Source organism: Mustelus asterias, chromosome 13 (genome assembly GCF_964213995.1).
Source record: "Mustelus asterias chromosome 13, sMusAst1.hap1.1, whole genome shotgun sequence".
NCBI lineage: Eukaryota > Metazoa > Chordata > Chondrichthyes > Carcharhiniformes > Triakidae > Mustelus > Mustelus asterias.
This window is the reverse complement of record NC_135813.1, coordinates 16,943,639-16,971,299: the sequence shown is the minus strand read 5'-3', so window position 1 is coordinate 16,971,299 and position 27,661 is coordinate 16,943,639. Positions and strand designations below refer to the sequence as shown.

The 27,661-nt window shown below is 44.3% G+C and overlaps 1 protein-coding gene across 1 annotated transcript in view; it reads left to right on the top strand.

Annotated features, from left to right (window-relative positions):
• The window catches only part of slc2a8 (solute carrier family 2 member 8), a 33,233-nt gene extending 11,511 nt beyond the window's left edge, over nucleotides 1–21,722 (top strand). The window contains exons 2-10 of the mRNA XM_078226413.1: nucleotides 362–524; nucleotides 1,845–2,051; nucleotides 7,881–7,980; nucleotides 9,318–9,529; nucleotides 10,897–11,046; nucleotides 13,814–13,922; nucleotides 15,533–15,709; nucleotides 19,159–19,304; nucleotides 19,868–21,722. Of these exons, the coding sequence (XP_078082539.1) occupies nucleotides 362–524; nucleotides 1,845–2,051; nucleotides 7,881–7,980; nucleotides 9,318–9,529; nucleotides 10,897–11,046; nucleotides 13,814–13,922; nucleotides 15,533–15,709; nucleotides 19,159–19,304; nucleotides 19,868–20,008 (1,405 nt within the window). The 3' untranslated portion in view covers nucleotides 20,009–21,722. The remainder of the gene's footprint in view (nucleotides 1–361; nucleotides 525–1,844; nucleotides 2,052–7,880; nucleotides 7,981–9,317; nucleotides 9,530–10,896; nucleotides 11,047–13,813; nucleotides 13,923–15,532; nucleotides 15,710–19,158; nucleotides 19,305–19,867) is intronic.
• Nucleotides 21,723–27,661: the final 5,939 nt, after the last annotated feature.

Genomic DNA, 27,661 nt, shown 5'->3' with positions numbered 1-27,661 from the left:
AGTATTGTCGCTGCAAACCCGACTCTGACACGCGATTTGCAAATAACTGTGCTTAGCTCAACATCTCTGAGCCTCAGTTTTTCCCTCTGCTCATGTCTGATTCTTTTGAAAGTTCCATGTGTTCCTCCAAATCGTTGTTGTTATGGAGATGATTTTCTGCTGGTTAAATAGCAGCTTTTGTGTGTGACAAATCTTGCTTGCTGTGCCACACAGTAATTTCAAACTGCGGCTAAGAGGTGAACAATGAATTTTACACTCGGGACATTTACAGTTTACAGTGCTTGTTCCAGTGTTAAATGTCCAAACCTTCAAGCATTTCTGGATTAAAAGATGCCTCTTTTTTTCCCCTGTCTTTCCACAGCAACGTGCGTAATAAGAATCTGTACCTGGCCACATTTGCTGCTGTTTTGGGACCTCTTAGTTTTGGATTTGTCCTTGGTTACAGTTCTCCTGCCATTCCAGAATTGGAAATGGATCCAAACCCATCTCTGAATCTTGATTCCAGTCAGGCTTCCTGGTTCGGGGTAAGCAATAACTGAATAATCTATGGATGTCCTGTCAACCTTTGCATGTGCTGCAGTTAATCTATGGATGTCCTGTCAATCTTTGCATGTGCTGCAGTTAATCTATGGATGTCCTGTCAACCTTTGCATGTGCTGCAGTTAATCCATGGATGTCCTGTCAACCTTTGCATGTGCTGCAGTTAATCCATGGATGTCCTGTCAACCTTTGCATGTGCTGCAGTTAATCCATGGATGTCCTGTCAACCTTTGCATGTGCTGCAGTTAATCCATGGATGTCCTGTCAACCTTTGCATGTGCTGCAGTTAATCCATGGATGTCCTGTCAACCTTTGCATGTGCTGCAGTTAATCCATGGATGTCCTTCAACCTTTGCATGTGCTGCAGTTAATCCATGGATGTCCTGTCAACCTTTGCACATGCAGCAGTTGAGCAAATTCTTAAAGTTCTATTTCAGTTCCCCTTCATTGCTGTACTTCCTGTTGCTGAACTCGACTCAGGATGTTTGATTTGCCTCTTTAATTTTCCATTCCCCCACCCGACATCATTAATAGAATCCCTGCAGTGCAGAAGGAGGCCGTTTGGCTCATCGAGTCTGCGCCAACCCTCTGTCAGAGCACCTCACCCAGGCCCACATTGCACCCTATCCCCGTAACTCCACACACACTCCCACTAATCTCCTAACCCACACATCTCGGGATACTAAGGGGAAATTTAGCATGGCCAATCCACCTAACCTGCACATTTAAGGTTGTTGGTGGTTAAGATGGGCTTGAGGGATAGCACATTAGCAGTCCATTATACTGTTCAGACGCAATTCTTGGGTAAAGGCAAAATACTGCGGGTACTGGGATCTGAAACAAAAAACAGAAAATGCTGGTAAATCCAGCAGGTCTGACGAAGCATCATCCAGACTCGAAACATTGGCTCTATTCTCCCTCCACAGATGCTGTCATTCCTGCTGAGATTTTCCAGCATTTTCTGTTTTTTCTCTATCGGAACTTTTAGGTAGCTTATTTATCATCTCCATATTCACACTTCTTCCTCTGTCAGTCATCATGCTGTGCCTCGAGTTAGTCAACTTTTTGAACTACTGGAATAATGAAGTCGAAAGCTGAACACTAGACTTTTTAACATGAAGATTTATGTCACTTTGATTGCAGGCAGAGACTGCCTGAATCCAGAGTGGATTAACTTAAATTGGTTGATTGCATGTCTGGTTTCCTTATTGAGGGTTACGGATGTTTACCCGCCCACCCGATATAAATCTAAATGGAAGAATTGAAATGTTTGTTTGAAATGAAGTTATCTAACTTCTTTGTAGTCCTTAGTTACGATCGGAGCAGCCGTGGGTGGCATCGTTGGAGGATGGATTGTTGATAAAATTGGCAGGAAGCTAAGCCTAATGATCTGTGCTGTTCCGTATGTCGCTGGCTTTACGCTGATCATTGCAGCACAGAATGTCTGGATGCTATACGGTGGCCGAGTACTCACTGGATTGGCCAGTGGAGTGACCTCGCTCGTTGTGCCAGTAAGTACAATGTCTTCACGTTGAGCCCGAGTGGGTTTCTTTTTAAACTTGAGCACCTCTGAATTATTGACAGAAACGACCTACTTTAAATCCGTAAAAGTGCAGTATGCAAAGTAAATTTCAACCGCACTCCCCCACGCTATTTGTGATCTATCCTGAAACTCGCCCACTTTCTCTGTCTCTAACCCTTCCGTTACTTGCCGTGCCTTCTGGCAACACGGTTAGCACTGCTGCCCCGGGGACCCGGGTTCGATTCCCGGCTTGGGTCACTGTCTGTGCGGAGTCTGCACTTCTCCCCGTGTCTGCGTGGGTTTCCTCCGGGTGCTCCGGTTTCCTCCCACAGTCTGAAAGACGTGCTGGTTAGGTGCATTGGCCGTGCTAAATTCTCCCTCACTGTACCCGAGCAGGCACCGGAGTGTGGCGACTAGGAGATTTTCACAGTAACTTCATTGCAGTGTTAATGTAAGCCTACTTGTGACTAATAAATAAACTTTAAACTTGGGATGTGTGAGTGATTGTTCGTGTGATGTTTGCTCTTGATTCCATTTTGTGGCCTGCGAACAATGTCAAAGATGTATTAGGCTAATTTAGTAACTACTAGGTAGCTTTGCTTCAATGCCTTTTTTCAGTTAATCAGCACTTAATCATTTGTGGTTGATATAAAACATTGCAAAAATTCCACATTTGATATAGAATCATAGAATTCCTAAAGTGCAGAAGGAGGCCATTTGGCCCATCGAGTCTGCACCAACCACTATCCCACCCAGGCCCTAACTCTGTAACCCCACATATTTATCCTGCTAATTCCCGACACTAGGGTCAATTTAGCATGACCAAACCACCTAACCTGCACATCTTTGGAATGTGGGAGGAATCCGGAGCACCCGGAGGAAACCCACGCAGACACGGGGAGAATGTGCAAACTCCGCACAGACAGTGACCTGCGGCCGGAATTGAACCTGGCTCTCTGGCGCTCTGAGGCAGCAGTGCTAGCCACTGTGCCACCGTGCTGCCCCATATCATATCAATATGCATTGAGTTATTTGCTGCAGGCTGACCCTCTATCTTATTGTTCTGTACAAGAAATTTAAATTGTAATTTTAGAACTATGTAAAAGGCCAAACCAGTGAACAGCACATTGCAGCCACTCAATGTGTAATGAGCTGCTGTATTTTGTCAATTATTGGAATTGCGTTAACCACTCTCTCCTGTTCTGTCTTTCCATTCGCTCAAAGCTTGACAATGGAAATGAAATTAAATTGTTGCCTCTTTGAAAACTGTCACGTAAGGACTTCGTTGAAGAGAGAGGTGGCCGGTGATTAAGTTTCATCTCATCAGAAACTCTTAAGATAAATAAGTTGTAGTTTGCTGTCGGCAGTTTCAGTACAATTTCAGCCTCAAGTGAGGTGTCTCCATAATATTTTTATATTATTTCATCCATATTTGCACATTCCTTTTGTGAGGCAGATTTGGGACAGACCAACTGCCCGCAATTTTACTCTCCCTTGAACAAATGAATAACAACAAGCAGTGTGTAAAACAGACATGCGAAGCAAAGCTCCCCACTCAGTTACCCACTTTCCTCTTGTGAGGAATGTCAGCAGCTCAGAAATTGAGTTTTCGCATTCTCCCTGTGTCTGCGTGGGTTTCCTCCGGGTGCTCCAGTTTCCTCCCACAGTCCAGAGATGTGCAGGTCAGGTGGATTGGTAATACTGAATTGCCCCTTAATATCAGGGGGAAGAGCTACGGTAAATGCACGGGGTTATGGGAATAGAGCCTGGGTGGGATTTGTGGTCGGTGCAGACTCGATGGGCTGAATGGCCTCCTCCTGCACTGTAGGGATTCTATCTATGATATCATATCATTGGAAGTGAGCCAGGGCCAACAGCTCAAAGAGCAAAGCACAGAATCAGTGACCAGCAGGAGACTGGGTAACAAAGTGGGTAACTGAGTGGGGAGCTTTGCTTCACGTGTCTGTTTTACACACTGCTGGTTGTTCATTTGTTCAAGGGAGAGTAAAATCGCATGCATTGTAAACCCAGTGTCTGTCCCAAATCTGCCTACACTCCGCACAATAAAGACAAACATGAATAAAAAGGGAAGAACGCCAGGAGACAAGACAGCAAGCCACAATATCAGGGCAAGGCATCACAAGGGGCAACGAGGGTTGGACGTGAGCTGAATGAAAAGTGACAGGGCAAGTGGAAAAGGGGACATGTCCTCACTCTGTCCAACCCCAAAAACCAAATCTGCCTATTTGAGCAAGTTAGGTTAAAGCTTCCCTCAAGAGTTGCTTCCTTTATTGAGAGTTTCTCATGTGATTTTTTTTTTTGCTAAGCATGATTGTCAAGTCACAGTCCAGAAGCAATATAATGGGCCATCCTGTTCACCCTGTTTTGCACACATTTCACAACATAATTGGTAAATAAAGTCTTTGAGTTTTGGACAAGAAAACAACTGCCAAATACCGAAAGCTTAACTGCATAACAATTATGTGGGTTGTCTAGTTTAATGTTTTGTTATTTTAAAAAAATATATACATTAAAATCTCATTGATCCCCCTCAATCTAAACGTTAATAGGCCATCTGCAGAATGGTTTGATGGAAAGTTATTCTAAACCTGGATAAGGGTATTTTAGTTCACACACTTATGATCACAGCTAAACTCTGCATGTTGAGGTCAAAATGCTCCAATTATTAACCAGGATTGTCTGCACCGGAGTAATTTCATGACCTTTTGGCCATTTCAAAGTTCTTCATAGCCTGGCCTACAGACAGAAATGGCTTTGATTGCGGCTTTTTATTTTACAACTTTCACCCAGATGATCGTATACCAAACTTTCCAAATAAATGAAACATCACCAGATCAAGTTCCTAAGACGCAGGAGCAGAATTAGGCCATTCGGCCCATCGAGTCTGCTCCATCATTCGATCATGCACCCATCCCCATTTTCTTGCCTTCTCCCCTAACCCTTTAACCCATTACCAATTAAAAATCTGTCTAACTCAAATTTACTCACTGTCCCAGCATCCACGGCACTTTGGGGTAGCAAATTCCACAGATTCACAACCCTTTGGGAGAAGTAGTTTCTCCTCAACTCTGTTTTAAATTTGCGACCCCTTATCCTAAGATTATGACCTCTCGTCCTAGAATGCCCCACAAGAGGAAGCATCTGCTCCACATCTATTTTATCCACACCTTTTATCACCTTGTATACCTCGGTTTGATCTCCCCTCATTCTTCTAAATTCCAGAGAGCGTAGGGCCTAAACTGTTCAATCTCTCTTCACAAACTCTTCACACGACAAACCCCTCATTGCTGGAATCAATCTAGTGAACCTCCACTTGCCTGGACTGGCTTCTTTCTGGACTTTACTGGACACCTTTTCAATTCGAGAATAAATTGCGTGGAAAGTGTGCGCCAGAGCAGTCTTTCCAAAACTGAATCCTTTCAAAACAAACCAGAACCAAAAATGTTGCACTGTTTTCCTGTGCAGCATGAAGATTGAAGTGGCCAGATTTCCCCTTTTTTTTTTCTTCGCTTGTTTCATTTTGTCCCCACAAAACCCTCCTGGTTTCACGTGCTGATGACTCGTGTATAGGGCGTGGTTAAATGCATGCCAGCAATTCTGTGCCCTTCTGATCATTTGGTGCGTAAACAAGCCAACGCCACTGAGATCACCGGCTTGGGTCACTGTCGTGTGGAGTTTGCACGTTCTCCCCATGTCTGCGTAGGTTTCCTCCCACATTCTGAAAGGCGTGCTGGTTAGGTGCATTGGCCCGAACAGGCGCCAGACTCTGGTGACTAGGGGAATTTCGCAATGACTTAATTTCTGTGTTTAATATAAGCCTTACTTGTGACAAATAAATAATAAAATTTGGATCAATGGACGTGCCACTGCTTAATGTAAAAAGGCAGCAGCTTCTCCACTTGCCTGGACTGGCTGCGTTTGGGGCAATTTCCAATTCAAGATTTCCTTGAAGAGCGAGCTTTTAAACAAAAAAAATCAGAACCTCTAATATTTAAACTCTTCGGCCTACTTGAAGCCTGTAGGAACCCTGCTCACCAGTAGAGGGCAAGCCTAGCTGAGAAATTGATAACATAGAACCAATCTAATGCTGAGTTCCTGAAAACTGGTTTATAGAACATAGAACATAGAAAGTCACAGCACAAACAGGCCCTTCGGCCCACAAGTTGCGCCGATCACATCCCCACCTCTAGGCCTATCTATAGCCCTCAATCCCATTAAATCCCATGTACTCATCCAGAAGTCTCTTAAAAGACCCCAACGAGTTTGCCTCCACCACCACCGACGTCAGCCGATTCCACTCACCCACCACCCTCTGAGTGAAAAACTTACCCCTGACATCCCCCCTGTACCTACCCCCCAGCACCTTAAACCTGTGTCCTCTCGTAGCAACCATTTCAGCCCTTGGAAATAGCCTCTGAGAGTCCACCCTATCCAGACCCCTCAACATCTTGTAAACCTCTATCAGGTCACCTCTCATCCTTCGTCTCTCCAGGGAGAAGAGACCAAGCTCCCTCAACCTATCCTCATAAGGCATGCCCCCCAATCCAGGCAACATCCTTGTAAATCTCCTCTGCACCCTTTCAATGGCTTCAACATCTTTCCTGTAATGAGGTGACCAGAACTGCGCGCAGTACTCCAAGTGGGGTCTAACCAGGGTCCTATAAAGCTGCAGCATTATCTCCCGACTCCTAAACTCAATCCCTCGATTAATGAAGGCTAGTACGCCATACGCCTTCTTGACCGCATCCTCCACCTGCGAGGCCGATTTAAGAGTCCTATGGACCCGGACCCCAAGGTCCTTCTGATCCTCTACACTGCTAAGAATGGTACCCTTCATTTTATACTGCTGCTCCATCCCATTGGATCTGCCAAAATGGATCACTACACACTTATCCGGGTTGAAGTCCATCTGCCACTTCTCCGCCCAGTCTTGCATTCTATCTATGTCTCGCTGCAACTTCTGACATCCCTCCAAACTATCCACAACACCACCTACCTTGGTGTCGTCAGCAAACTTACCAACCCATCCCTCCACTTCCTCATCCAGGTCATTTATGAAAATGACAAACAGCAAGGGTCCCAGAACAGATCCCTGGGGCACTCCACTGGTCACTGACCTCCATGCAGAGAAAGACCCCTCCACAGCCACTCTCTGCCTTCTGCAGGCAAGTTTGTTTTGCCTCTCGTGAGGAATGTCAGCAGCTCCGAAATGGAGAACTGAATAATAATAACATATCACTGAAATAACATTGTGGCTTATTTGAACACAACTGGCGCAGCCTTCTCCATTTAGAGTTTATAGAATCTCGACAGTGTAGAAGGAGACCGTATGGCCCATCGAGTCTGCACCGACAACAATCCCACCCAGGCCCTATCCCCATGACCCCACATATTTACCCTGCTGATCCCCCTGATGCTAAGGGTCAATTTAGCATGGCCAATCCAACCTAACCCGCACATCTTTGGGCTGTAGGAGGAAACACATGGGGAGATGGTGCAAACGCTGCACAGTGACCCGAGGCCCGAATTTAACCCGGGTCCCTGGCGCTGTGAGGCAGCAGTGCTACCCATCGTGCCACCCAATTTCAAACTGCATAATACAATATTTTTGGATGTGAAGATGCTGGCGATGGACTGGGGTAAGGCACAGTAAGAAGTCTCACAACAACACCAGGTTGTATACCTGCTTTTTGGAGTGTCTCTTAATCGATGCGCTGTAATGTTTTCACTAAAAACCGTTTGGAAACAACGGGTGATTTCAGGTGGGTTTTTATATTTGGGGCATTTTCTTTTCCAGGTGTACATTTCTGAAACAGCTCACCCTAAAGTCCGAGGGCTGTTAGGATCGAGTGTTCAGCTGATGGTGGTAACCGGAATCATGGGTTCATATGTTGGTGGTATGAATTGAGTTTTTCTTTTTGAAGTTGATGGGTGTTTTAAAAGGCTGAGCTATTGTACAGTGTCATTGTGCGTTCCCCTGTCACATCCATCCAGCTCCTTCTCTCCTCACCCTTACTTCATCTTTGGCTTTTCCTTTTCCACTTAACAGTTGTCACTTGCTCAATTTTCTGCTATCCTCTTGTAACGTGGTATGGAGATGTGCAAAGGTTGTGGTGGTAATCATCGAATATACAGTGCAGAAGTAGACCATTTGGCCCATCAAACCTGCACCGACGACAGTCCCACCCAGGTCCCATCCCCGTAACCCCGCACGTTTACCCTCCTAATCCCCCTGACACTAAGGGGCAATTTAGCATAGCCAGTCAACCTAACCCACACATCTTTGGACCGTGGGAGGAAACCGCAGCACCCAGAGAAAGCCCACGCAGACACGGGGGGAGCGTGCAAACTCCACACAGTGACCCGAGGCTGGAATCGAACCCGGGTCCCTGGCGCTATGAGGCAGCAGTGCTAACCACTGTGCCGCTTTACCTGCAATTTATTTTCACTCTTGTTTGTTTAATTAATTTGAAAGTGCTGATTGGCCAACCACACTTCTTCCAAAGAAAAGACATACCCTGTTTAAGCTTGCTTGAATGTCTTATCTACAAGCCAGGCAGAATTCCTGCTCTCTGGCCACCCCTGTTGTGACAGTAAATAGCATTGACGAGGAATGTTATATGGATAGAGAAATAGAGTTGCAATAAAAGAGATTTGATCTTGCGATCAATTGGCATGTTTTGCAGGTTGCATTTGAACTCCTGTGGTGTGAAACCAGCCTGGGTTCAAGCTCATTTACTCTACAATCAATGGGGGCTCAAATACAAGCCTTAACGGCTTTTTGATGAGCAGCTCGGAAGCACTACTTTCCTGAACCTCAAAGTCAGGCCACTGAGCTCCTGTGCACTTGCATTAGAGAGGAAGCGTGCACACAGAGGGACTGATAAATTAACCACCAAGTACACGGAACACCATGAGTTCATCAAATATCATTACAACACGTGCAGCTTGTACAGGATGGGTGACATGCATGTGATTTTATCAAGCAGATACGTTTCAACTGTTTTATTGCCAGCAGTGTACTAGACACAGCTAGATCAGCAACACTCCAAAGACTCAAAAGCTGATCTTCCTGCTGTGAACTGTAAGAACTCCCAGTCAGCAATTAGAAATGTATTTTTGGAGTTTCAATCTTGAACTTGATCTCACCTCCGGTCCTGTTTAAAATTATAACGAGCATTACAGTAGCCCAACTGGATTATGATTGAAAGTTTGTTTAATTTTTTTTTATCAGGAATGTTCTTATCCTGGCACTGGCTTGCTGTGCTGTGTTCCTTACCACCAACCATCATGGTTGTATTAATGTGCTTCATGCCAGAAACACCGAGGTATCTGCTGTCCAAGAATAAACGTGCTGAAGCACTACAGGTCCTGGCGTGGCTTAGAGGACCTGACGTGGATTCTGAATGGGAATGTCGGCAGATTGAAACCAGTTGCGATGAACAGGTAATTGCATTGATCCAGAGCTTGAACCTTTTCAGTAGATGTTCGCATATGCTGGTACTTTGAATTGAAATTCACACCCTCCTTACCCCCCCCTGTCTTTCAACAGGCACCTACTGTGAAACATAGGAGCCGGGGGAGGCCACCCTTCGAGCCTGCTCCGCCATTCATTACGATCATGGCTGTTCATTCAACTCAATAGCCTAATCCTGCTTTCTCCCCATAACCTTTGACCCCATTCGCCCCAAGTGCTATATCCAGCCGCCTCTTGAATGCATGCAATGTTTTGGCATCAACTACTTCCTGTGATAACAGGCTCACCACTCTTTGGGTGAAGAAATGTCTCCTCACTTCCGTCCTAAATGGTCTACCCTGCAGCCTGGTAAACCTTCGCTGCACTCCCTCGAGAGCAAGAACAACTGCGAGCTTTTACAATTTAAAAAGAAACCGGCAACTTATCACGTGGACAATGAAGCGATGTAGCAAATGGCAGGTTGTTTCACTTGTATTTCAAGCCAAATGGTCTATAGCTTTAACAATTAGCAAACATAATGATGAATTCAGATCACCTGCACAATTTGCCTGGATTAGCCAATCACACATACAGTAATGTTTGTCTGGACTTTGTGCTCATCACTGGCCATTGAGATGGCCTCGAGCGAGAACTTGAAACAATGCAATTGCACTGTGAATGTAAAGGGGGAACCCCATAGAGCTACAGTGATGTCATCTGGCTGTCCAAGCAGCCAATCACATTAATGCATTCTCACGGGCAGCCAACCAGGAAGTGAAAAGCAGTAACAGTCAGATCACTTTACAATCGTTGTGTGTAAAAAGAAGCTGAAATTTAATCCAAAAAAACCTGAGTTCAATTAAATTCTGATTTTTAAAAAATCTATCAAATTAGAACAGTATTTCACACACTTTGCACAACCAGCTCACCTGTTCAACAGTTGTTGTTAGTCAGATTGCCATTAAAACCCCAGTTATTCCTAATTGAGCCAGGCTTAACTACTTTTATGGTTTCTAACCGTGATATGGGAGTGAAAGTTCTGGTGAAATCAGTTGGTTTCGCTACCAGCTTTGTTGGGTGATGGAGGGGGGGCATAGGGTAGGGGTGTGGTTGGCACAGTGCAACCTATGTTGGAGCAGCGAATGGCTGATCGCAACTTCAGGAATTCCCCTGTGCTTGCGTTAATTCCTGAAGTTGTGATTCAGTTCAGAAAGGTTTTGGCAGCAAACACTAGTCGGTTTGCTATCAAAACCCTGCAAATTTCAGATCAATGTTAGAGTAAGAAACTGCCGCAGTTCTGGCGATTTTCTGATCCATTTTGCCTTAACTGATTGTGCTTTTTCTGCTTCGTTCACAGGATACCAAATTTGCACTTTCAGAGCTTAAAAATCCAACAATTTACAAACCCTTCCTGATTGGAATATTTCTGATGCTATTTCAGCAGTTAAGTGGAATCAACGCCGTTATGTTTTATGCAGAATCCATCTTTGAACAAGCAAATTTTAAGGTAATAATGTTGGAGAATCAGAGACAAAATATTCATATTTTTTTATTAGATGTTGTGTTCAGCAGTTGTCTATCGCACTGTTTTATTAATAAGGTTTGCGTATGTAAGGAATCCAGTTATTGCCCCGGAGCCTAGAATTTACAAGCAGTCAACATGCGTGTGATCCCTTACATGACAAAGGAACTCCGCTACTGCAAATTGTTGTTGATAAGCCTGAGGGTTTTATAAGTACTTCCAGTTACCTTGCATCATCTCATCAAAGCAGTGACTTTAAAGGAACAGACCAAGTGCCACGGAAATGTATACAGCAACATCATGCTGAGCAGAGCATATAAAAACTGCATTCATCGTGGACCCAAATGTATGGATTTCATTTTTGATGAGACTTTGTAGAAATGGAATAGTTATTTCAAATTTCCCAAATGTGAGCAAGGATTACGATTAAATGATGCAGTAAAGACAGAGTTCCCTGCTTATACTGGACAGCCATCGATAATTGGAAACTGGCACTAACCATTTGCAACGACCAGGGACGCGTGGAAGCACAATGGTTGGCACTGCTGCCTCACAGCGCCAGGGACCCGGGTTCAATTCCCGGCTTGGGTCACTGTCTGTGTGGAGTTTGCACGTTCTCCCCTCGTCTGCGTGGATTTCCTCCGGGTGCTCCGGCTTCCTCCCACAGTCCAAAGATGTGCGGTGTAGGTAGATTGGCCATGCTAATTTTTCCCTTGGTGTCAGGGTGACTAGCTAGGGTAAAAGTACAGTGTTATGGGGGTAAGGCCTGGCTGGGATTGTGTTCGATGCAGACTTGATGGACTGAATGGCCTCCTTCTGCACTATATGATTCTATGGGTGTCGTTTACAAAGGTGTCTCTTAAGCGCATTGACTATTTTCTGTAGTTGTAAAACAAAGGTATTATTGAGATATGTGATTCTCCATATGCCCCTCTTGAGCATCCCTGATTTTTACCACTCCGTCCTTGGTGTGTTTACCTTGGCTGTCAAAGTCTTAAGCTCCAGATTTTTTTCTCTAAACATCTTCACCCCTCAACCTCTTTCCTGGAAGATACTGCCTAAAGCTTCCTCCTTTGACCAAGCTTTTTATCATCTGCCTAATAGCTCCTTATATGTCTTGGTGTCACGTTTTGTTTTGTACCACTCCTGCACAGCACCTTGAGATGTTAGTGATGCAGCGTACAGGCTGTTCTGTTCCATAGCCTTGTATGTCAATATTCGTATATCGCGCACAATTTTCACTGGATTTGTGGACAGGAATCATCATTAAAGTTCCTTTCTTTTTGTAAACTAATTTGTTAACGCACTGCTACATTGTTTAGGAAAATATTTTTACTTAGTTCCCCAATGATGTCAACAGTGAACTAAATTGTCAATAACCCCATTTATCAGAATGTTCTGGCTCATGCAGTTGGACCTCATTACTGATGTTTGGCATGGTCTCAACTCATTTCATCTGCTTTTCTCTTCCCCAACCTCTAACCACCATCAAAATCTACTTCTGCCAGACTTGCTTTCAATCATCTCACTGCTGTATGAAGTTATCTATTCCCCCTCGTGAAGTAGATTAGGATTTTAGCTTAGTTGAACATGTGCTTTACGATAGTTAGATGTTGACTGAGGTAAGTGTGCTATATGTATGTTGGGATTTGGGGTGCATACTGCCCCAGTGTGGGTCAGGTGACCCCTGGGGGACAAGCTGCTCCTTGTGTGGGACCTGGTTGTGCAGTCTTAAATCTGACTGTGGAAGAGTGCAACCAACAGGGGATTTTTACAGTAACTTCATTGCAGTGTTAACGTAAGCGTCTTGTGACACTAATAAATAAATCTCCTTTGAACTTTCCCCCCTCACCGTAAGTGCATGGCCGCTCGTTTTGGGGCGGCACGGTAGCACAGTGGTTAGCACTGCTGCTTCACAGCTCCAGGGACCTGGGTTCGATTCCTGGCTTGGGTCACTGTCTGTGTGGAGTTTGCACATTCTCCTCGTGTCTGTGTGGGTTCCTCCGGGTGCTCCAGTTTCCTCCCACAGTCCAAAGATGTGCAGGTTAGGTTGATTGGCCAAGCTAAAATTGCCCTTGGTGTCCTGGGATGCGTGGATTAGTGGGTAAATATGTAGGGATATGGGGGTAGGGCCTGGGTGGGATTGTGGTCGGTGCAGACTCGATGGGCCGAATGGCGTCTTTCTGTGCTGTAGGGATTCTAAGAACAATAAAGAGCTCCCAGAGGCATGGTGGCACAGTGGGTTAGTACTGCTTGATTCCCAGCTTGGGTCACTGTCTATGTGGAACTTGCGCGTTCTCCCCGTGTCTGCGTGGGTTTCCTCCAACAGTCCTAAAGACATGCTGGTTAGGTGCATTGGCCATGTTAAATTCTCCCTTGGTGTACCCAAACAGGTGTGGGCGTGTGACAACTAGGGTTTTTTTACAGTAACTTCATTGCAGTGTTAATATAAGCCTACTTATGACACTAATAAATAAGCTTTAACTTAAAACCTATCTCGTGGTTCTTTGGGCACCATAAGTCAAGAGATGATTACAAAATAGTAAGAAAATGTATTTTTGCCTTGTCTTCAAAACATCACCTGAGTCATTAAAAAGTAACCAACTTTTGTAAATGATCGTGAAAGCAAAAATAACAAATTTAGCTACGGGAAATTGAATAGAAATGCTTCCAGTCACTGCTAAGTGGTTTAAGAAATCTTTTCCCATAAAATGGAAGCAAACCAATTTTGTTCCTGCCCATTCTCTTCCAGGACAGTAGTGAGGGCTCAGTGATAGTTGGTGTGGTTCAGGTAGTTTTCACAGCTGTGGCAGCTCTTATCATGGACAAAGCTGGGAGGAAACTTCTTCTTGCAGTATCAGGTGAGCCTTTTCTTTGTTTTAAGAAAAGCAAATGCCTCTCCAGTTTATTCCAAACTCTGTGTAAGCGTACACTTGAAACCCAAGCGACAGCATGAACTGAAGAAAAAAGATTGATTGTCAGAACTGCAGGCTGTTTAAATGTGTGGTTAAAAACTTTCAAAGCAGCAATGCAGTCTTGGTATTCTGAAAATGACCTGAACCAAAGCTCGAATCATTCTTTGTGTGTTGTCAGAACCCAAATATTGTTACTGGCCTAAACTCAGTGCCAGTTTGTAAGTGATGTGTACATTTAAAGGGTCTGAGTTTGAGATGCTGCAACCAAATTGAAAAGTGAGAGATCACGGCGGCACAGTGGTTAGCACTGCTGCCTCACAGTGCCAGGGACCCGGGTTCGATTCCCGCCTTGTGTGACTGTCTATGTGGAGTTTGCACATTCTCCCCGTGTCTGCATGGGTTTCCTCCGGGTACTCGGGTTTCCTCCCACAGTCCGAAGCTGTGCAGGTTGGGTGGATTGGCCATGCTAAATTGCCCCTTTGTCTTGAGATGTGTAGGTTAGATGGATTAGCCATGGGAATGCGTGGGGTTGTGGGGATGGGGCGGGAGAGAGGGCCAGGCTGAGATATTCTGTCAGTCGATACAGACTCGATGGACCAAATGGACTCTTCTGCACTGCAGGGATTCTGTGATAATGATCAATGATCTCTCCCCAGTGAGAACTGGGGATCTCATTGGGGAGAACTGCATCCCAGTTAATTCTGCATCATTTCTTTCTTGAGCACTTGCTTGCTGTCCAAGACTTGCTGCTCATTGCCATTTTAAAACCAGCTGGTGTTCCAATACCATACCATGGTTGATCTTATTAATTTAGCACTTGCTTGTCATGTGTGGATTTTGATGTCAGAGTGAGAGTGGTAACATAGGACCATGCCTAGTACAGTATCAGCAGGTCTGCAAGAATTGTATCCTCAGATAGTTCAGCAGTTGATAGAATCATAGAATCTTTACAGTGCAGAAGGAGCCCATTGAGCCTGCACCAACAATAATCCCACCCAGGCCCTATGGGGCAATTTAGCATGGCCAATCAACCTAACCCTCACATCTTTGGAGTGTGGGAGGAAACTGGAGCACCCGGAGGAAACCCACGCAGACACAGGGAGAACGTGCAAACTCCACACACTGACCCCAGGCCGGAATTGAACCCAGGTCCCTGGTGCTGTGAGGCAGCAGTGCTAACCACTGTGCCACCATGTTCCCGTTAGAAGATTTGTGTGTCATTAATCTGCACTGAAACATGAGTTTCCTTGATGACTAGATTAGTTCAATGATGCATCCTGTCAAAGCACTTGTCGCTTGCTTACATAGCCCCACCCCCAGGGCAAAAGTCTCCTTTCTGCCAGTGTTGAATGGATGTAGATTTATGCCAGTAGTATAGGTGCAGCACAGCCCAGAGTCATCCAATATCAACTCAACACGTTTCTGGGTGCAAGTCCCTGCCTGACATTCCAGTGGCATTGAGGAATATAGAAGTGCCAGGCTGTGACTAGTGAAGAAATGCTTGGTGATGTGAGCTTTCATCCAGTCAATAATTGCTGTTTTGTGTTTGTTTTCAGCATTGATCATGTCTGTCAGTGCAGCAGTCTTTGGGGTATATTTCAAAGTCTGGCAAGCAAGTATCAACAACTCCTCACTTCATAAAACTGACACTTTAATGGTTGAGAATTCAGTCTCTGAGGCAATAAGTGCTCCGACGTGGTTACCTCTCGTCTGTCTGGTTGTCTTTATAGCAGGTAAGTTTAACATTTGCTGCAATAGGGCTTTGAGAAGTCCTAGATTTTAGGGAGGGGATCAGAAGAAGCTTGTTTCCAATTTCGGTGTTCACAGGGTTTGAAATTCTCTTACCGTTACGGAAAATGTATATATCAATGGTATCCCCTCCACTTCACTCTGCTCTTGAAGATACAGACTCATTGGCACGTTGGACATCCTTCTAAAGTAGCCTGTCTTCATATGTAAGCTTTGATTGTGACTGCAGAAGAGATCAAAGTCAAACCTGATCCTTTTCTCCCCTGATGTCCTTGTGCACAATTCTCTATTGTGGTTGTTGATTGGCCAGCTGGAGCTGGATCCCTCTGCCTCACGCTGCTGAAGTGAATTGAAGCATCAACTACCGTGGACCTTAAAACATCAGGGGAGGCAGTGGCCCAGTGGTATTATCACTAGACTATTAATCCAGAAACTCAGCTCATGTTCTGGGCACCTGGGTTCGAATCCCGATGTGGAGATGCCGGCGTTGGACTGGGGTAAACACAGTAAGAAGTTTAACAACACCAGGTTAAAGTACAACAGGTTTATTTGGTAGCAAAAGCCACACAAGCTTTCGGAGCCTTAGTGACTCACCTGAAGAAGGGGCTTAAGGCTCCGAAAGCTTGTGTGGCTTTTGCTACCAAATAAACCCGTTCGAATCCCGCCATGGCAGATGGTGGAATTGGAATTCAATAAAAATATCTGGAATTAAGAATCTGTTTTGCTTGTAGGCCACACAGTGGTTAGCACTGCTGCCTCACTGCACCAGGGACCCGGGTTCAATTCAGGCTTCAGGTGACTGTGTGGAGTTTGTACATTCTCCCTGTGTCTGCGGGGGTTTTCTCAGGGTGCTCCGGTTTCCTCCCACACTCCAAAACTGAGGGTTAGGTTGATTAGCCATGCTAAATTGCCCCCCAATGTCAAGGGAAATGCAGGGTAAATAATGGAGCTACAGGGATAGGGCCTGTGTGGGATTGTTTTGGTGCAGGTTTGAAGGGCTGAATGGCCTCTTCACCGTAGAAATTGTATGATTAAGCTACTGATGACCATGAAACTATTGTCGATTGTCGGAAAATGTCCTTTAGGGATGAAAATCTGCTGTCTTTGCCTGTTGTGGCCTACATGTGACTCAAGAGCCACAGCAATGTGATTGACTTTCAACTGTCCTCCAAGAGCAACTAGGGATGGGCAATAAATGCTCGCCAGCCAGTGACACTCATGTCTCGAATGAATAAAAAAACAAATCAGTTAATTCACCAAGGGTGTGAAACCAGAGACCTTTGTAATGTGTTTCTCAACTAAGCATCTTCTTGAAAGCTGCTTGAACTCTGAAACTGGATAAGGAGTGCATGCTGGCTTTGGATGATCTTGTTTTCATATACATAGAATCCTACAGTGCAGAGGGAGACCGTTCGGCCCATCAAGTCTGCACCGACCACAATCCCACTCAGACACTATCCCCGTAACCTCACATATTTACCCTAGCTAATCCCCTGACATTAAGGGGCATCTTCGCATGGCCAATCCACCTAACCCCCACATCTTTTGGACCGTGGGAGGAAACCGGAGCACCCAGAGGAAACCCACGCAGACGCAGGGAGAACGTGCAGACTCCACACAGTCACCCAAGCCAGGAATCGAACCCAAGGTCCCTGGTGCTGAGAGGTAGCAGTGCTAACCACTCTGCCACCGTGCCGTTGACACTCTGAGAGATCAGCTACTTATCCCTGGATCGCTAACTGATCATTGTTTTCATTGCACATGAGTTGTGGAAGCTTGAAGTTTTAGTTCCTTCAATCCACCATGGCTAGAAATAGTGGCCCTCACAGGAATATTGGGGAATAGTTTGAACTGAGCCACAATGGTGCCACTTACGCTACATGTGGAGTCACGGTCAGTCACCTTGATCTGCTGAGTTCCCAGTTACTGATCTTTTGGGAAATATTTAAACAGTGACATTGGGTGATTATCATGTGCCTCTTTGCACAGTGATTCAGGATGGTGAATGGAAAGTGCTACCATAAAAAGGATCAGAACCAGGTCACGTGGCCTCTTGAGCCCACTCTGCCAATTCACATGATCATGACTGATCTTCAACGTCAACTGTACTTTCCTGCCCGCCCCACATATCCCTTGATTCATTGAGAGTCCAAACATCCATCAATCTCAGCCCTGGATTGCTCTACAATTGAGCGTCCATAGCCTTTTGTCTTTAATAATTCTCAGAATGTAACAAAACTAACACTTACTGCCCTTGAGAAGGTGGTGGTAGCCACTTTTTATAAAAACAGCTGTATTGCTAGGCCATTTCATTGGGCAGTTCAGAGTCATTGCTCCGGATTGTAAGCCATGTATGCCAAGCCAAGCAAAGACAGCTGATTTCCTTCCCTAAAGAATATTAACGAACCAGATGGATGTTTTACAACCAATCCAATAGTTTCATGGTCACCATTACTGATTGGTAGCCTTTTGTTGAAGATTTTATTTAAAGATTTAAAATTTTCTAGCTTCCATGGAGAGATTTGAACTCCTCTCCAGATCATTCATCCAAGTGTCTAAATTTAATCCAGTGAAATAACCACTGTGCCTCTGAGATAGAGAATTTCAAAGATTCGCAACTCTGAGTGAAGGAATTTCTGCTTCATCTCATTCTGAAATGGTGGACCTGTTGAAATTATCCCCCGAGTTCTAGACTTGATGCAGGTAGAAGCAAGCTTGACACCAAAGATAGTGCTGGAGTGAAGCAGTTTCTTGTGAGCTGTCCCCAGCATTCCCTCTAATTCCATCTTTTACTCTCGTTCTGTGCTCTTAAAACTTAACTCTAACTCCTTTAAGCTGTCTAATGTTCAACACTATATTCTGCACCCTTTTCCTTAGCCCCTATGTACTCCAAGAACGGTATGCTTTGTCTGTATAGTGCACAAGAAACAATACTTTTCACTGCATCCCAATACATGTGACAAATTGTGGGCGGCATGGTGGCACAGTGGCTAGCGCTGCTGCCTTATAGCATCAAGGACCCGGGTTCGATTCCCGGCTTGAGTCACTATGTGTGTGGAATTTGCACATTCTCCCCGTGTCTGCGTAGGGGTGCTCTGGATTCCTCCCAGAGGCCAAAGATGTGTGGGTTAGGTGGATTGGTCATGCTAAATTGCCCCTTAGTGTCAGGGGGATTAGCTAGGGTAAATGCATGGGGTTGTGGGGATAGGGGCTGGGTGGGATTGTGGTCGGTGCAGACTCGATGGGCCAAATGGCCTCCTGCACGGTAGGATTTTATGATTCTAAATTGCAAATGGTGAATATTCCGAGCGGCGGTGAGATAAAATGTATACTTGGAACATGAGCTATTGAGAAATTGAACAAAAATGTAAACTACTTTTTGCAATGCTTATAAGAAACAAGATACATTAAAAGCCGAAATGATTCACCTCAGGTTTTGCACTTGGCTGTGGCCCTATTCCGTGGTTGGTGATGTCAGAGATATTCCCTGTCAGAGTGAGAGGCATAGCAAGTGGTGCATGCGTCCTAGCAAACTGGTCAACTGCATTTCTGGTAACCAAGGAGTTCCATGATCTCGTTGTGAGTATGACCATCTTTCATTGTGTGACTGTCCAAAGTTACATTCTTGTTTAGTATCAGGTTGAATTGACATAGCGTTTTGAAAGTATTTCATACCAGGAATGTAGTAGCATGAGAGCTCGTGAATGTGTTTGCCAAGTCATTTCTAAATCTATTACTACGTCGTTTTCCTACATATTAATCATTTGAGTCCCCAAAAGTCTGTAAATCTAGGCCTTTGAAAAGTATTGATGCCTCCACTGTCACCAATTCACATCCCTCCCTCCAGCCCTCCCAAAAAGGAATCTCGAACCTATCCTGTGTCCCTTTGCAGACGCATAGACAGTAATGTATCAGCTGTTCCAAATAGAACACACGTGGCTTGTTTCAAGTTTGAGGTCACTGCAGCATTTAGAGAAAGGGACAAAAATGTGCTACCATCATTTTGTATTAATAAATGTCGTGCAATGATTTGATGTACTTGTTCGTCTTGTGCAGAAACATTCAGGCGTTCCTTTAAATGTTTGCATATAGATGCATTATTACTGGGAAGTCACAAACTTTTTCTCTTTTTGTTTTTTCAGGAGAACATTACTCAATATGGAACCTTCTGGCTCTTTTCCAGTTTCTGTTTCATGAATCTGCTCTTCACAATCTTCTTTGTTCCTGAAACGAAAGGGAAAACGCTAGAAGAAATTGAGGCCCATTTTAAAGCAACTGCTTAAGGGCAGGCAAACTGAATTGTTTTTACAGCTGCTTTTGTTCAGTCCTGTACACGGATCTTTTTAAGTGGTACCACACCCGGGCCCCCACTGATATTGCAGCTATCAATATCATATCACCATTGTTTGTCCCCTTTCATCGGTCCACCACTCGCCTTCCACTTGCTCCTTGTAACATGAAACAGAAATTCTAGGACAAAGAGAAGACATGCTTCACCAACATTCATGGAAGTTGCAGATTGGGCATGTGCTTATAACACTGTACTGATTAATTTTTAATGTTTCAATTTTTATGTTTTAATCAACTTTTATTCTAGTTTGTCTTAGCAATTGTCCATCGTCGCTACTAAATTTTTGAGTGATTTGGTGAAAGTTTATATTCAAACAGTTATTAAGGGTAATTTTGGGGGCATTGTAAACTGGGAGCCAGCAAATGGGAAGTCTATATTTAGCATCTCCCAACTTGCTACAGTCCAGAGTCAAAATGGCCCCCATAGTGTTTGCACTACACGTTGCACACTATTTTTAAAAGATAATTTAAGGCACATTGTCAAAAGCAACTGCTTGGTGCAGTTGTTACCTGATTTAAACACAAAAAAAACAAATTGCGCACAGCAGTATGGTATGGGGCACAGTAATGCTTTTAGAACACAAAGTATTTATGTATGTCCCGTATCGGGGAGGAGAGGTGGTGCAGGACGCCAAGGGCAAGGCCTGAGAAAATGCAGAGCAGATTCTGCAGCGCCACAGCCAGAGACAAATTGCAGAGCAAATTGTTTGCCTTGTGAGGGGATGGTTGACAGGGTTGGATGATGTAAAGGACGGAAACAACATTAAAATGGAAAATCCATAGCAGTTTTAAAATAATTATTCCTAACCAGTGGATGAGAATGAGCAGAAATTCGCCATTTTAAAAAGCTTCACTGTACCGTAAAGTATTTGGAAAGTGTAGCCTCGAGCTTGGTATGTGTCTTTCCCAGTTTGATATCCAATGGATATGGCCCCATAACATTTTGAAATCAAGATTGCAGAATCCAGAAATTGATCTTTTAATTGTGCTATTTTAGTATCATAGAATCCCCACAGTGCCGAAGGAGGCCATTTGACCCAGCAAACCGACACTGACAACAATCCCCACCCAGGCTCTATCCACATAAACCCCAGGTATTTACCCTGCTAATCCTCCTGACGCTAAGGGTGGGATTTTACGGGCTCGGGCGAAATCGCAAAATCCTGCCCAAGGCCAACGGAGATTTCCGTTCTGGGAACCTCGCCCGCTCCGGTAAAGATTCAGCTGAAGTGACATGGCCGATCCACCTAACCTGCACATCTTTGGATTGTGGGAGGAAACCGGAGCACCCGGAGGAAACCCAGGCAGACACGGGGAGAATGTGCAGACTCCACACAGACATTGACCTGAGTCCGGAATTGAACCTGGGTCCTTGGCGGCAGCAGTGCTAACTGTGCCGCGCACAGTTGAAGGTAGAGTTGAGGAGGATGTATAGTCCTTATTGCTTTGATATATTGCATGTTTTAACAAAGAATGCATACTTGTATTTTCCATTTGAATTTGATTAACACACTACCTCGCTGAATAATGTCAACAGAATGTAGCATCACTGGTAATTCCATATTTGCCTTGTTTGCTCAAATGCAAATTTAGTTTTGAATAATTACGTTGAACTTGCAAATCTTGTAATAAATTGATTATAATGGTATCTAGGTCATTGTGTATCTAATCCACTCCATTCGTTTAAACAAACAACTGTTGGTTCATTGAGATTTCACTGCTTTTACTCCACAAACAAGAGTAATGTTATACTTTGACAAAATAACCCTTGCCACCACTTTCAAGGTAGGTAGAAAAGTTCCAGTGACAGTTATTCCCCAGGAAGAAGAGAGGGTGCTTCAGTTAGATGGGTTCATGAGTAAGGTCAGAATTCAGGAAGAAGCTTCCTTTTCATCCCCCAAAAATAACGTTTATGTAAACAGCTTCACAGAAAGATTAGGTGATTTAATGATCAGTTTTAGACCAAGCTCGATAGATAGGTTGAGAAGGAAGCTTGACTTGCATAGACACTAAGTGCACTGCTCCATTCACAGCCCAAGCATCAGTGTCCACAGCGGGACAGGGAAAGGAACAGTCATCCTAGAATATGACTCAACTTGGGAGGTGGTGGTGTAGTGGTATCATTGCTGGGCTAGTATCCCAGAGACGCGGCAAGGCTCTGGGGACCTGGGTCCAAATCCCACCACAGCAGATGGTGAAATTTAAATTCAATCAAAATCTGGAATTAAAAGTCTAGTGATGACCATGAAACCATTGTTGACTTATCATTAAAAACCAACCTGGTTCACTGATGTCCTTTAAGGAAGGAAATCCGTCATGCTTACCTGGTCTGGCCTACGTGTGACTCCAGATCCACAGCAATGTGGTTGACTCTGAAATGTCCTCGGAGATGGGCAATAAATGCGAGCCCAGCCAGCGTCACCCACATCCCATGGACAAATTTAAAAAAATTGTGGGGTGGAGAGAAATGTAATCATGTCTTGTTATTTACTTGGAGAGTTTATTGATGAGCACATTACCAATGCTTTTGATAGATCTTAGACCAGTTCTAAATCTAATGCAAACAGTTTAATATTGTATGCTGTAGGAATAATTTTTTTCCAGCATCTATCCTAATGCAGTGGTGTCTCTTTTTTAAAAAAAAGCTTTATGGACCGGCAAGCTACAGGGGTTGGTCCTTTTGATGGAGACCACAAAGTTGTCTAATGAATTGCTCAAGATGCATAAAATTAACAGCTCCAATTAAAGTAAATTAGGTTCCCTGGCAGTAAGACATATACTGTGTAGTCCAAGGACACAATGTTTTATCACTTGAGGCGCTATTTCTGCCTCGGCCAAATTAAAGTAATAAAATAAAAACTCAAACCTCCATTTCCAAGTGCGATTGCCTTCTCGAATAAATAAATCATATTGCGCAATAGATGTGGACATTTTATTGGCTATTTTTTTTAAGTTGCCTCTTCTGATGCTGCCCAGATGTTGGTGACCTCTGCCTGCCCCTAGAAACTTGAGTATTTCAGTTAAACCTTTAGTTTAGCACGAAAGCAAAACATTACAGATGCTCAAAATCGAAAGAGAAATAGAATGCTGGGCCAGGCAGCATCTGTGGAGAGAGAAACATTAACATTTCACATCATTGTCCTGGAACATTAACACTGTTTTTCTCTTTCCACAGATGCTGCCCAGCCTGCTGAGTATTTCCAGCATTTTCTATTTTTATTTAAAACACTTCTAATATTTGATAAATATCCCTGTGTTAGATTTAAAGAGGAGCCAATGGACACAAAGACCTTAAGAGACTTGAACATGAAATCCAAGTCGGCACTGAATGAGTGCTGTATTGGCAGCAATACCTTGCATTTGTTTTCCTACACCCAGAAGTAAGTGAGGAAGAGGTTGGTGAGGAGGCTGCTGTATGGGAATCAGAAGACCGCTGTCTTTCTGCAGCTGTCCAGAGGGGTTAAAAGGCTGGAAACAGCACTCCGTCTGTTTTTGGTGCTAATTGGTTCTGAAGTAGGATTAATGTCTACAGGGAATATTGTTTTAAGTGGAACTATAGGGATAGATAACTTAATTATTCTTTGTCATGTTTAAGTATTTTAATTGGTCGGTTATGCTGATTTTTGTTATATTCTAACTTTTTAAAGTTTGTTTTAATAAAAGCTTCCTAATGGGTCAATAGAATTACACCCTGGAGTGAAACAGCTCGCCCTAATGCCAAAATCAAATAAAGTTGGTCTAGGCTAAGTACTTTGGAGTTTCTGATCTGGTTCCTAACACAACTCTGCATTGAAAAGATACAGTGCCAAGGATTAAATGTACATTCAAACTCAAAGCTACGGTACAGTTTGTCTATAATCTCTGAAGGTTGCCATAGATGTATGGCAGTCTCTGATCATTGGTTGTGATCATCTATTAGCAGTGTATTTATTGCCTTATTGGTATGGTTCAGCCACTCTAGCTGGTCTGGTCATAGATACTAAAACAAATAGTTTGTCAAAGATGTGTTTATTAAACCTTGGATGCTCTCCATTGGTTAGCCCACACCTGTTGGTTTTTTTAAATATTAGTTTGCAGTTGATTTCAAAGTTTTTTTTTCAGTTTATTTATTAGTGTCACAAGTAGACTTGCAGTAACACTACCATAAAGTTACTGTGAAAATCCCCTAGTCACCACACTCCGGCGCCTGTTCGGGTACACTGTGAGGGAGAATTTAGCATAGCCAGTGCACCTAACCAGCACGCCTTTGAACTGTGGGAGGAAACTGGGAGCATCCGGATGAAACCCACACAGACACTGGGAGAATGTGCAGACTCCGCACAGACGGTGACCCAAGCCAGGAATCGAACCCAGGTCTCTGGCACTGTGAGGCAGCAATGCTCACCATCGTGTCACCCTGTGTTGTACTTGATGGTGCCAGAGAATACAAATGCAAGTGCTTAATTTCCAATTGCATTAACTACTACCCCTTCCCGCTCAACATTTTATTAAAGTTAAAGGTAAATGTGGGAAAACATTAAAATTTAATCATTTAAAGCATAGTATGATTCAAAAGGTAGTCATTTTCATTGAAGAGGTAAGTTTTACAGTACAAAAAGAGGCCATTCGGCCCATCATGTCTGCACTGGCCATCAAACCTATTCTAATCCAGTTTTTCCAGCACTTGGTCCATAGCATTGTATGCTATGGTGTTTCAAGTTCTCATCTAAATATTGCGGGTTCCCACCTCTATCACACTTTCAGGCAGTGAGTTCCAGATTCCCACCACCCTCTGGCTGAAAACATTTCTTCTCAAATCCCCTCTAAATCTCTTGCCCCTTGCTTTAAATCTACCCCTTGGTTATTGACTCCTCCACTAAGGAAAAATGTTCCTTCCCATCTATGTCCTTCATAATAATGTGCACCACTAGTCTTGCATTGGCTTCCAGTGTAAGCCTTATTTCATGCGTTCCGCAGATGCAAGTAGCCTGTTGAGGATAAACAGGCTACTCTTCATGTTTCTGCTGTCACTTCACAAAGGATTACGTTGATGCTCGTACCATCATGCATCACTGCTCAACAACTCGTGCAGTCAGCTGTGAAATTTTCCAAGCTGTCGACGTTAATGTTAGATTACTGGAGGATGTCTTTGTCTCTGCTGTTCACCCTGCCTTTTACTGTTTCCAGGTCACAGTACCAGCCACCTTTCGCATGCTGTGGTTTTCTTTTGCAAAACAACCTATCCTGACTAAAAACAGTGCTGTGATCAGCGTGACCTCTATGCCAAACCAAATGCTCTTTTGTTTGTAGAAGCAGGGATATTTAACAGCCTATATTGTTAACGCCCTCTTTGGGGGTGCGTTTATAGATCACCAACAAATAAATTTGGTTGACGAATCTCAAATGTTGGAAGTGGAAATACTCATTCATACCTTGTCAGCTGTAACCAAACCATATAGAAGGATGGCAACTATTGCTAAATATTCTTGCTATAATAACATTGGATCTGTTTGCACCATTAAAAATAATTGCTTCATAAAAAAACTCTTTCTGCACTGTAGTAATTCTATGATTGTGCTGTCAAACCAACTCCACCACGGGATATGGCACTAAACCCCCAGGTGCATGATTAATGAGGTCGCAACAGAAGATATGCCGTTATTTCCCATTGGCCTCCACAGCAGGAAACATTCTTTCTCTTCACCCTTGCCACGAGTCTGAATCCCAGATGTGCGAATTCCACTCCCCAATCTGTGTTGTGTATGTTACATGGGTTTCCTCAAGTTGAATATCTTAACCTTGAGCTTCACTTCAATGTGTTTCAACAAATCTGGAGGGGAAATGGTTATCTGTTGTAAAAATAGAACCTTTGACTAGGTATTCTCCACAAGCTAAGGTTTCTCGGGCAGAATTCTCCCTGGTGGGCTGAAGGATGTGGGGCTGGGGTGGGGGGGGGGAGGAGAATTCAGCAGGAGCCCAACAATCAGTTGTATAATGGTGTGAATTTCCCACAGGATCCTCCACTGGTGCTGGCCGTGGCGGATCAGGAAGCTAGCTGGCAGCCAGGGTGAAGCTGATTTGCATCGCTCTAATGGCATGCAGATGAAGGCCCAAGCCGAATCCCAGAATCTTTCCTTCTTCTCCACCCCACCCACCCGAAAACATCTCAATCCTCACAACGCCAGCAGGGAAACGCAGAGGTCCAGAATGTGTCTGGAACAAGGTGATATGCAGAAGTTGGAACTTACCTGAAAAATGGCTGGGGTTGCTACTGGAGTTTGGGATGGAGGCCAAAAGTGACCCTAGAACACCACAGCGCTGGGAGCATCTATGAAGGGGGCTCTTCCAGCCTCAGTGTGTTCCTAGAGATCCATCTTCTTTCTTCAATGGTGGATCAATAATGTTGGGCACCTTTTAAAGAGGGTACCCAGATATGACAGCGGGATGGTGGCACAGTGGTTAGCACTGCTGCCTCTCAGCGCCAGGGACCCGAGTTCAATTCCAGCCTCTGGTCACTGTGGAGTCTGCACATTCTCCCCGTGTCTGCGTGGGTTTCCTACGGGTGCTCCGGTTTCCTTCAACAGGCCAAAGATGTGCAGGTTAGGTTGATTGGCCATGCTAAATTGACCCTAGTGTCAGGGGGATTAGCACGGTAAATATGTGGTGTTATGGGGATAGGGCCTGCATGGGATTATGGTCGATGCAGACTCAATGGGCCGAATGGCCTTCTTAGAAACATAGAACAGTACAGCACAGAACAGGCCCTTCGGCCCACGATGTTATGCCGAGCTTTATCTGAAACCAAGATCAAGCTATCCCACTCCCTATCATCCTGGTGTGCTCCATGTGCCTATCCAATAACCGCTTAAATGTTCCTAAAGTGTCTGGGACTCCACTATCACTGCAGGCAGTCCATTCCACACCCCAACCACTCTCTGCGTAACGAACCTACCTCTGATATCCTTCCTATATCTCCCACCACGAACCCTATAGCTATGCCCCCTTGTAATAGCTCCATCCATCCGAGGAAATAGTCTTTGAACGTTCACTCTATCTATCCCCTTCATCATTTTATAAACCTCTATTAAGTCTCCCCTCAGCCTCCTCCGCTCCAGAGAGAACAGCCCTAGCTCCCTCAACCTTTCCTCATAAGACCTACCCTCCAAACCAGGCAGCATCCTGGTAAATCTCCTCTGCACTCTTTCCAGCGCTTCCACATCCTTCTTGTAGTGAGGTGACCAGAACTGCACACAATATTCCAAATGTGGTCTCACCAAGGTCCTGTACAGTTGCAGCATAACCCCACGGCTCTTAAACTCCAACCCCCTGTTAATAAAAGCTAACACACTATAGGCCTTCTTCACAGCTCTATCCACTTGAGTGGCAACCTTTAGAGATCTGTGGATATGGACCCCAAGATCTCTCTGTTCCTCCACAGTCTTCAGAACCCTACCTTTGACCCTGTAATCCACATTTAAATTAGTCCTACCAAAATGAATCACCTCACATTTATCAGGGTTAAACTCCATTTGCACTGTAGTAACTCCTTCTGCACTGTAGTAATTCTATGATTGTGCTGTCGAACCCACTCCACCACGGGATATGGC